General features: G+C 40.9%; 1 protein-coding gene across 3 annotated transcripts in view; it reads left to right on the forward strand.

Moving 5' to 3' along the window:
* The window catches only part of Exph5 (exophilin 5), a 78,364-nt gene that overhangs the window by 32,788 nt on the left and 33,671 nt on the right, over positions 1-11,905 (forward strand). For 2 of the 3 annotated variants that reach the window (XM_029543684.1, XM_029543683.1), the window contains exon 1: positions 6,392-6,502. Coding sequence is in view for 1 of the 3 variants with exons in the window: in XM_021208059.2 (XP_021063718.1) it covers positions 2,819-2,979; positions 5,373-5,529 (318 nt within the window). In the remaining 2 variants the exon portion in view is untranslated. Of the gene's footprint in view, positions 1-2,818; positions 2,980-5,372; positions 5,530-6,391; positions 6,503-11,905 lie in introns of those variants that run through there. The other variant, XM_021208059.2, reaches the window with a different exon arrangement.

Below are 11,905 nucleotides of genomic sequence, written 5' to 3' on the forward strand. Positions count from 1 at the left end.
CCCCCAAGTGCTATACAAAACTGTGGCTGGATCTCTAGGCTCTCCTCTCATTGCTATCCTCTACCTAGGACACTGCCTATAATTGATATTCTACTGCCTAGGATGCTGTCTTCTGCCTAGGACGCTGCCTATAGTTGACACTCCTCTGCCTAGGATGCTCTCTCTGCAAAAACCTTACTTCATCCACCTTCCACTCCATCATCTCAGGGAATCGCCACTGCTTCCCCAGAGCAGGTCCCCTTGTCACACTCTCTTGTGACCTCTTTACCTTTTTCTTATTTATGACTCATACATACATAAACATTCCTACCCCAGAAGAATTTAAATTTCATGAGAATGGAGACTTGACTTGTTCACTGTTCTTTACTGAGAGTTCAAATATGTATTGAATGCCTAAGTCATACGCACCACTGTTGCTTAGCTAATCTGTGTCATTGTGAGATTCTTGTGGCTTTCTCCTGTTAGACTTCAGTCTTCTGAGGAGGGGCCATCCTGCTCTACCTACTGTGGTACCTCAATATTGGCACAGTAGGAGGCCGTCTCCTGGTGTATATCTGACAAATTTTCCATAACTATGTAAAAACACAGAGAAAAGCCACAACAACAACAAAAACTGTTAGAATTATTAAAATGTAACTTCTTTCAAAATGATAGTGTAATAAAAATTCACAATTAAACATAAAGAAATATCTCATTTAATAAATTGTAATTATAGATTACATGTAACAAAAAGGCTAACTCTAGACATAGTAGTTATAATTATTCTACTGTAAAAAAATTAGATGTTTCTATTTTCCTCTACTATATCCAAATGGCTATATCATTTTTACATAGCTGTAATCATAGATTAAATTCTATGTTTTGTTTCATGCTGTACTCATTGTTCTGAGATTCTACATTGCCTATGTAATTATAGTTAGCAACTACATGGTATTCATTTACATCAGTATACTTGAGAGTGGTTCTTACTTTAAGATGCATTTCCTGAAATAGAATTCAGAGTATATAGGTATTCACAGAGAAATATAGATGAGTAACTTCACTGGCCACAATACGGTGATGGTCATGTCATACTTGATATGGGACTGACTATGATTATATTTTTACAAGAGAATTCTAGTTGTATCATGCCTGTAAGGGAAAACTCCCTCTATATAGATTTATACAGGGCATCCTAAGTCTTGAAGCTTCTGAAATAAGATGGATATGCTAGAGTGGAGGAGGATGCTGGGTTTTGGGAAATCAACAATCAGAGACAGCTCTGAAAAAAAATAGAACTTCTAGACTTGTGAGGGACGTTTTAAGTGAAATGCCGATATTAATTAGAAGCAGATCCTGGGGGTGTCTTTATTCTGTTAGTACTAGAGATGGCAATAGAGTCAGGAGTGAGTGACCAGGTAATAGGAAGTGACAATAGCAAAAAGAGAGGCACCGTGCAAGGCTGTAGGCTGAACATAATGCTGCTGCTGCTGCCTGATGCTTTTCAAAGTGCAAGTCTGGGCAGGATGACCCCTGGCTTCTCTAATACTTTTTATAAAACTTCAGTATCGTAGCCTCGAGCAGGAGTGAGTTATAGCCCTCTTGGTTCATTGGTTTTTAACTCCAAAGTGGCCACTTGGCCATCATCTTGCTTGCCATCTTCTTAGCAATACAAAAACCCAACACTAGAGCCAGGCACGGTGGCTCAAGTCTATTATCCTAACACTTGGAAATGGAAGGAAAAGAGTTTCTGTGCACTCAAAGCTCCATAGCAAGACCTCATTCCAAAAGAAAACACAACACACACACCCGAGATGCCCTAACACTCGTGCTTTCCAAAGGACCTTGGACAAAGGGTTACAGTGACCAGAAACTGAAATAATTCCCCAAACACTAGAAATCATCAAATTTGGAAACCAATAAGACCACCATTTTCATAAGTGCTAAACCATCTGCTTTCAAGGTTGGCTGTGCTTCACCCAGGGGATTAAGTACCCTATTACTTTCAGACACTTCTAGGGTCTTCTTGAGAAACAACTTACCTTGGAGAGGAATTAGTTAAGGACTTAAAACAACTTTTTCTTTGGAAAGACAGCTAAGTAAGAAAAAGCAGGGGAAAGAAGCCACGTTAGGATTTCAGGGCTGGTATCTCAAAAGTACAGCCAGGTGCAGACATTCGCTCTCTGGAAGCTAGCTACTTTCATCCATCTCCAAGTCGACCGTCCTCTGCATTCTGACAGCTAACACTGTTCTCATTCATGGCCTTTGTGTTAAACAAATTTTATCATCTAAAGCCATGGATTATGTTAGCAATCCACGTGTTAGCTTTACTCGCTGACCACTAAACGGATGTGTATGGGTCCCATCTGTTATGTTCCCTACAGCCTACACGGGACCTCAATAAACATTTAGTTGATTAATGTTGCCCAATAAACACTTAATGTAGTAATGAATAAGCGAATGAGTAATCAGAACCAGAATATTCCAGTTTCTACATGTCATTAGAACATCTATCATTTAGTTGCTTTACTAGACCAAGTCTTAACACATTGCTCAACCAGGTTTCTTGTCATTGACTCTGTGATTATTTTAACAACCAGCAGAAACCTTTTAGGTTGTCATATACACAGAAGACTACACATATACAGAAGAATGTGTGTAAATATGTACACCGTGATCAAAAAGGGTTCTAACTATGACAACGTTTCCTCAGGTTATTAGCCTAGGCTGCCTCTCTAGTATTCAAAGTTCACCTCACTACCTGAGTCTGCTCCAATTAAGGATGCATTTGAGCACTGCACTGATATGTCTGGTTTTTTTGTTTTGTTTTGTTTTCCAGCAAACTTCAAAAGACAAAGAGAGATATCAGATGGCTTCAAGGAGCAACTGGCGAATGGTTTGAAGAAATTCAAAGAAAGAAGTTTTGCAATGAAATAGATGTTAATCAGATGTTAAAACCACCCCTTACATACAGGCTACAGAAGGGGATGGCAAAAAATGGTGAGAAGGAAAATAAATTTCACTTTAAATGACCCTTTCCTTGCTTTGTGGTATAGTATCATAGACAGTGAATCCAAGCATCTGCAATTTAACCAATGGATGGCTAAGGACTGTTATAAGGGTCTAAAGTTTGACATGATAGCGTATACTGGGCAGATACCTGATTCAGCTCTCTGTGATTATGGTCAAATTATTTCTTGATAAACTTCAATATAGTTACCTCTGAGGATTCAATAAAATTATGTATGTTAAGAATTAGCCTAAGGGCCAAGGAGATGGCTCAGTAGGTAAAACATTTACTGCACCAGTGTAAAGATCTAAATCCAAATCCTCAGAACCTACATATATCTGGACACAGTAAACCATGCCTATAATCTCAGCAGACCTGTGGGAAGGGAGGGAACAAAGACTGGAGACTCCTCAGAAACCTCTGAACTGGCTACCCTGCCACACAGCAGAGCAGCAAAATACCAAGGGAAGATAGGAAGGTGGCGACGGTTCAGTTAAGGTTCCCCCGACCTCCACAACTGCCGTACATATCAACACACGAAAACTTCAAATAAAAAGAATCAACATGAGCTGATTTGTGGTGGCCTCTGCCTTTAATCCCAGCACTTAAGGAGGCTGAAGTTCTAGGATTGTCACAAGTATCAGGCCCGTCTGAGCTACAGAATAAGACCTTGCCCCACCCAGTCCTAGTTAGTGAGAGCCTGCTGCAGTTAGTGAGAGCCTGCTGCAGTTAGTGAGAGCCTGCTGCAGTTAGTGAGAGCCTGCTGCAGTTAGTGAGAGCCTNAGTGAGAGCCTGCTGCAGTTAGTGAGAGCCTGCTGCAGTTAGTGAGAGCCTGCTGCAGTTAGTGAGAGCCTGCTGCAGTTAGTGAGAGCCTGCTGTAGTTAGTGAGAGCCTGCTGTAGTTAGTGAGTACACACTTGGCTGTGGCTGCCAGCCTGTCACTTAACTTTACCCAATCTGAATAAGGGTCATGGAACCTGTTTCCACAGGATAACTGTGGGTGTGGCGAACATTCAGAAACAGTAAACTCTAAATTAACCCCTGTTACAGAACTAGTCTTGTGGACTTTTGCATTTGTTGACATTAGTAACATCCTGAAATGGGCAAAGATATTTCTGAATGTATAGATGGATGATAAAATCTCCAACTCTCATAACAAACCAATCAATCTAAAAGGACAAATCAGATTTTCAGTTGTGGGGGAGGGTGCATATGTGTGGTAGTGTTCTGCCATTAATCCCAGTCCCAACCCAAGACTTATGGTTTTAGATTGAGTATGTGTATGCCATGGTGACCATGCCTTATCTTGAACTATAACATTTATAAAGTCAATATTCACAAAAGGATTATGGTATTATGGTCTTTGGATATGTTGATAGGCCTTCAATTTAAAATTGCAAGCTCATATATAAGCTGTATGTTATATAAAGTTATATAAATATTATATCATAGATACATATTACTTGCATATACATATAAGTCAAGTAGATATATACATATTCACACATATGTATATATTAAATAAACATCATATATCATACATATCCAGAGTAGATTTTGGAAAAAAAAAAAAAAAGAAGCACTCTAAATGGTTTTATTTCCCTTTTATTTATTTATTTTTGTGTGTGGGGGGGGATTTACATGAAAACTCTCCATGGTTTCAAAGAACTAAAATCTTCTAAAACATATTTGGATCAGCAAGATATGACATGAATGTGTCCCCTGCCTTGCTAGCTTGGATGTTGGACATCCACATAGAAGATGTAATGAGAAAAAACACAGAGCTGGCTACCTGTAAGAAATGCTATACAGACTGCGGCCCGTGACACAGCCCGGCAGAACCGTGGGAGTACAGGACCCTGAGAAATGCCTTTGACTTCTCTGCATGTCATATGGGGATGTTAACTACTCACAGACTTCAGAAGGAGAGAGGGACAAAAGCCACACTTCCTTCTGCCACTAAGATTTATCAGAGAGCCAGGTATAGCAGCTGATGCCTATAACCCCAGTACTGAGGCAGGAGGATTGCAAGTTTGAGATCAGCCTGCTCCCCTACCCCCATCCCCACCAGACTGGGCTTTATAATAATAAATTGTCTCTAACTTAAAGTGACCAAAAAGTACATTAATTTGATTTTTTAAAAAAATGGTCTCACGTAGCATAGTCTGCCTAAAATTTAATGTGTACCTTGAGCTACCAAGTGCTAGGATTATAGGCAGGTAACATTCTATCAGAGATGGAGATAGAAGAAAGGTCCGTGTGTGTGTGTGTGTGTGTGTGTGTGTGTGTGTGTGTGTGTGTGTGTGTCAAGTATGCCACAACCTTACAGTCCCTGTCTGCAGGTCTCCAAGTTTTTAACGATGCTTTTTTTTTTTTTTTTAAAGATCCGATGGAATTACAAACATCAAGATCTAAAAGCCTAATAAACCAAAACCCATCTGTTTCTTCCCGAATGAGCTTTCGGTCATCCTTTGCTTCACTGTTCTCATTCAGGAGACCTGCGAAGGAGACTCTAAAACTTCAGTCTCAGAGACCAAACCGGTGAGTTTAACACAGGTCATGTGACGGTTCCCTAGGTTATCAAGTACAGAGGCAAATAGCCTGTTTGGTGTTCAGAACGTTCGATGTTTGCTCTTAGAATTGAAGTCTGGGTAATCACGAAGAAGCAAACGGTATCTCACTCATTTCAGGACATTTCTTCGAGACTGAAACTTGGCTTACCTGAAAGCCAACTTTTTAAGCAACTGCTAACACCCCGGGTGGTGAACCTGGAGAACCATGGGTTAAATGTTGGGAAAGAGTTATTGACAGTTGTTCTGCTGAGCCTGGAGCAGAGTCTGCGCCTTGGCTAGGAAGATCAATTTAAATCACAGCTTTTCAGTGACTATGTGGTTTTGTCCATAAGTAGACCTGACATAGAAAGATCAGAAGAAATTAAGTGTCAGGTGGGTAAACGAAAGGAGAAAAATCAACTCCCAAACAGAAAGGAAAATGAATTTGAATTTCAGAAATGCTAATGCCACTGTTCTTGAGTGGTTGCCCAGAATTTCCATCTAAGGAGAGGGGGGGGGCTGCAGGCACCGGTGTGGACGTTCAGTTGAAGGCTGCAGAAATCAGTCCCCCTCCACTCCGAGTGTCATTGTGTTGCTTTGTGACAAATGAGCGGGCTGAGCTGACTCCTGAGAATTTTCCGCATGTCTTTCTGGTTGCAAAGCTTCCCACCCTCTTAAGGTGTTGGCTTGGCACGTGATGTGTTCCCTCACCGGCGAACCATTAAGCTTGAGTTGCGGCGCTAAATCAAAGGTGTTGGAGGTCACTGTCCCTGAAAAACAAGCTGCAGCAAGCAGGTGCTGGGGCGTGTGGTGAGGCTCTGGGACCTCACCGCACCAGAGCAGAGCACCGGGAGCACCTGGATGGTTTACTTTCGGCTTTCACTGGACTGAAAGAGCTGAACAAAATGTAGCTCTGTGGGACTGTACCTACCAGAACCTCTTGCCAGGAATACACTTCATCGGTGAGTTGCTTTTTAAAAAGCAAAACGAAATATGTGGGGCAGTAGTAATTCTGTTTGGAAGATTTAAAACTGAAAAATATTCCGTGGTTGCTAGGAAGCACTTTTTTTTTTTTTTCAAGGAGAAAAGAAGTTGATTGGCAGCATATGGGAGATCAAGGATTTCACTGTATTGTGAAATTAGGGGACTAGACTGTTTTTTTAAGGGAGAGTTTCATAGAGCGGAAGAGTTTCATAGAGCTTAGGAGACCGGGGAAAGTGGAAGAAACGTGTTTACTCCATAGGTAGTTTTTGGGGGTTTTTTTTTGTTTGGTTTTTTTTTTTTTTTTTTTCCCTAAGCTCGCATTACAGATTACTGCAAGAGTTGATCAACGACTATAAAAGATCTAGGATCGTCATTCTTGGTATGTGTTTTGGCCAGAGGGCAAACAGAAAACTTGCAGACTCTGTTCAGCAGATGTCCTTCTCAGATACCAAATTGACTCCTAACTTGACTGACAGACAAAATACAGCCTAGAGATATGCAACAATGTCATAACTTCAGTACTGCCCAGACATCATCCACAGCTTTAACTACATCTTTCTTTCAAAAAAATATTCTTTTTTTTTTTTTTATTACTGTGTGTATAAGAAAGAGAGAAAGACAGAGAGAAAGACAGAGAGGGCAAGCCTGCACCATGGCATGCATGTGGTGGCCGTCAGTGGACAACTTCCAGGAACTGGTTCTGTCCTACTGTGTGGGATGAGGATCAAACTCTGTCAGCAGCCTTGGCAACAAGAACTTTTACCCAACAAGCCATCTTAACAACCCCAAGCACATCTCACTTTCAAACTTTAAATGGGAATATTTAATATTTATCTTAACAAGATCACTAGTAGTGATGTGTTTATTTATTTACTTGCTTTTTTATTTTTATTTTTTTTGTTTTTTTTGTTTTGTTTTATTTTGTTTTGTTTTTCTTTTTTTTTTTTTTTTTTTGAGACAAGGATATATACTGTAGTTTAGGCTGCCCTGGTACTCATTTAGCCCAGGTTAGCTTCAGGCTCACACTGATTCCCCTGTTTCTACCTTGACAAATATTTGAATCTACCAGGTAAGGATATAACAAAGGGTATACACTATTGTTTATTCCTACAAAGTCTCACAGAATCATGCAAAAAGTAGGCTCTCTTCATTTTTAAATTTGAACTTGACCTCAATGTTTAGGTAGAAATCTAAATGTGGGGGAACAAACATTTTTTTATGTTAGGGCTGGGAGGTGTCATACCAAGACAGCTAATATGAATTCATGGGCTCTCTAATCCCATGTAGCCTTTAACTTTAACAGTTCTGATCTTTAAAATACAAAAGCAGCCTTTAAAATGCGTTCTAACACGGAAGCAGTTCCTTGTCTGAGCTCTGGGGAGGGACTGACAGATCTGGGAAGGTCAGCACAGAACTTTCAGGTTTCTACTTTCTCAAAGGTTTGCAAGGGCTTGACTGTCATGCTTGGTGCCCTAGAGAGTAAGTCAGCAAAGCAATTAAAAAAAATTTTCCCCACTTTAATGGATCGTTTTCATTCCTTCTATTATAATTTATGCTGCAATGTTAATTTTTAAATCAACGTACTTTTCAGTTTATTTATTTTCGTCTTTTTCCTTTATCAAATCTTGTTTGTGGTTATTGTAACAGATATTTGAATATCAGGCACAAAGGAAGTCAATGTTGAAGTTATTAATATAGCCATAAGATAGGCATGAGTGATATGGGAGCATTCACTCCTCTAGCAGATAGTCCAGAATAGAGCATCTTGATTTGACTTTCCAGAGCAGTATCCAGAAGAAAAGTAACCAGGTCAGAAAAAGAACGGCAAAAACAAAACACCAAACTTTATACGCAGAAGATGGAACTCTTGATAAGGAAAGTCTTCTCCTCTGTCTTCTCCTCCTCCTCCTTCTTTCTCTTCTTGTTTTTTTTTTTTTGTTTGTTTTGTTTTTGTTTTTGTTTTTGTTTTTGTTTTTTTTGAGACACGGTCTCTCTATGTAGTCCTGGATGCCCTAGAATTTACTATGGAATTCACAGAGTTCCATCTGCCTCACAAGGGCTGAGATTAAATATGTTATGCCACCACTCCAGGGTTATATTTTTCTTTTAAGCTTTGGGTGTTTGTTTTGTTTTGTTCTGGTTTTGAGACAAGGTCTTTTTGTAGAAGCCAGGTTAGTCTCAGATTCACTATGTAGCACACACTGACCTTGAACTCCCAATCCTTCAGCCTTGGTCTCCTGGATTCTACAGTTATAAATGTATCCCACCATGCTCAGTTCTATGCTTTGGTTTTCCCTTGGAAATGACACTGGAGAGTAGACAACTTTTCTCAGAAAATAAAATGGGGAGGGGGTTTCATAATTTGGCAAGATATCCTTGTTTACTTTAAGGCCCAACTAGTAAAATTAGGATAATTTCCCTCCCTACTCAGTTAATTCTCAACCCTGGTCCAAAACTACAGTAGGATATGACTTGAAAGAAAGAAATCAGATTCATGTAACTCTTATTAAAGTATATCGTGTCTGTCCAAGTTTTTATTATTCATAGCATACGAATGAAGCATAGGTATAAGAAAATAAGGTAACTATAGGATTTCGTACCATCTGTGGTTTCTAGTAGTCATGAGAGATCTTAGAATGTATCCACCACACAAGGATAATGGACACTACAGTATATGGGGTGTTGCTAGTGGTGGTGGTATATATTGTCTTCTCTTGTTTTGCTTTATTGAGAGAGAGTTGCACACTGTAGTCCAGGCTAGCCTAGAACTCTATGTAGCCCAGTCTGACCTGGAACTCATTGCAGTCTTCCTACCTGAGCCTCCTGAGTGTTGAAATTCCAGACATGAGCAACCAGGTCTGTCAATGTGTGGAATCTTGAAGTTTTGGTTTATTACTTTCAATGAACCAAAAAATCCATGAGAACGCAGTGATCCCATATGTTATAAAAAGTCAAACGGTTTCCATTTCTGCCTCAGACATGTCCTCTTCCTCCAAAACTCACACTGTGCCCCATCTTTCCCTTTATGATTTTTATGTTACTTGGAAAGGACTGAACTGACCCAATCCCCAGGAAGAAAGAAACACATTTATGCTTACCTTTTATTTACTGCTATCCCATGTACTCTAGACAGTCTAGTGTAATGCATGCAGCTCTCATCAACACTTCCTGTAAGTGGGGTTTCCCAGGTCATGTTATAAGGTAGCTGGTGTATGGCCTATGGTGCTCAGTCCCCACCACAAAGTTTCAGTACCTCTGCTGTCCCACAGGCTCCCTCTGTAGAGTTTAGTAAGTGTCTGACCTTCGGAATAGCATCCTTAGCTATTCCTTTCTTGGTCCAGATTCCCAGTTACAGAAATGACTCTCTCCTGACCATGATGAGGCAATATGTTCCAGCATGCTCCACCAGGAAGTCACGCCCTCAGGGAGCCGCCAACCCTCTGTCCACCCACCATCTGAAAGCCACAACCATATGCTCCTCCTGGTTTTGGCAATTTCAGAAGTGTAGGGTTTTTTTTTTTTCCATTGCTCTTTTCCTATGGTAATCCCCAGATGAAAACACAAGGGAACAAGTTTGCAAAGCTCATGAATAATACGTACAGTTAAAGCCTCCTTTCCTTAGAGAATTCCCATGGTGTACGGCATACCGGTGACTACCCCAGCATGGTTATACACGGGCTGATGACTGTGACTTCTGGATGAGAATTGATGCCCACCCTTCTGTTCCTTAAGGATGATTTAATTCCCTTCAGATGTGAGGAGCTTTGGTGAATTCACCTAACCACTTCTCAGACATGCCCAAATTTGCCTGATCCATAGGGCGTACACAGCTTGGGCCGTTCAGCTGCAAACTCTCTTACGTAAGCAGAAAGGTCAAATACTATTTTGGAAAGTTAAAAGGCACATCGTATTTTCCCTGAATTTATATTCCTTGTGTCTCTCGCTCCCTCTTCCCTTCTTTCCCCTCCCCATTTTCTAGTTGAAAAGTCTGAGCTGGAATAGAAGACTCTAAGACCCTTAGCCAGAGGATTCAGAGTAAAAGAGATGTCTCCTTCCTAGGCTGTGATGGTGGGTGTGGTGCAGACAGATGAGCAGCTGGGAGAAGCAAGATGTGGGGAGAGTCTGAGTTTCATCCTGGGTAGCCAGTGGCTTCCAGTTGATCTGATTATCTTTGCGAAGTCTGAGCCACATGAATAGTTTTACATAAAGAGATGGTCGGACCCTGGCTTTGGAATATGATTGAGGCAGCACAAGGCTGGGAAAGGGGGAACTTTGTTTTTATTTCTCCAGGATAATTGGGAATCCCTGCAGTTTCTTCAGACAAAGCTAATGGCTGTAACAATTCCCGACATGGGTGATAACAGCCAAGGCAATAAATAGCTTTACTTTTGTGTTCTGTCAAGATGTATCAAAGTCCCACCCAGGATCAGACAGTGCATTTAGGGAAAGTGTGGACATAAAGCCAAGTCTCTTCCAGGAGGACTCTGTAATCTGATTGGCCCATGCAGTGGGTGACCGGTTCACCTCAGAACTATCCAGTTTTGTTTTGTTCCTTCATTTTTGTTGCTGTTTGTTTTGGTTTTTGCTTTTTGTTTATTTTGTTTTTTTCCAGACAGGGTTTCTCTATATAGCTATGTAGTCCTGCCTGTCCTGAAACTCACTCTGTAGACCAGAATGGCTTCAAACTCAGAGATCTACCTGCCTTTGCCTCCTGGGTGCTATGATTAAAGACATGCACCACTGAATCTGTTCTTTATTTTCAGCTTCCAGCAAATAACAGCCAAGGATCTTAAGGAAGTTGTGTCCCTTTGAACTTACACGGGGATCCCATGTGGCCTAGCTGTGACCTAGGTAATAGTAGCAGATATACTGACGAATGTATCACGTGATGAGCATCTGATGACCAAGGATCTTCCCTCCAGGGTAACAAATAGAATAAATTCTTAACATAGACTATAGGATCCAGGAGGCTTCCTGGAGGAAGAGGACCAAGTTAAGTGACTAAAAGACTAGAGTCTGTACCAAGCAAGGATGTGGTAGCCAGAGAACGCAGAAATCTATCTAGTTCACTGAGACTTGGTGAGTCAGCTCGAGTTGACCTCATCTGCTCTTCACTTTAGAAAGATCAACCAACTCAGTGGTTTCTCAGCCCAGGGCAGTGTTATGCCCCGGTGGACATTCAGCTTTAAAACCTTTCCATTTTTCACAGCTGACGTGAGGGTAGAGGTCGGGGTGCTGAGGAACATTTTACAGTGACTGAGACAGAAGGGTACAGGAAAAGGAGTTTCAGCAGTGCCTAGGCAGAAAATCTTTGTTCCAACCTATAGAAGAAAGAGAGAGAGAGAGAGAGAGAGAGAGAGAGAGAGAGAGAGAGAGAGAGA

The sequence above is a fragment of the Mus pahari genome, chromosome 10 (assembly GCF_900095145.1).
Source record: "Mus pahari chromosome 10, PAHARI_EIJ_v1.1, whole genome shotgun sequence".
Taxonomy (NCBI): domain Eukaryota; kingdom Metazoa; phylum Chordata; class Mammalia; order Rodentia; family Muridae; genus Mus; species Mus pahari.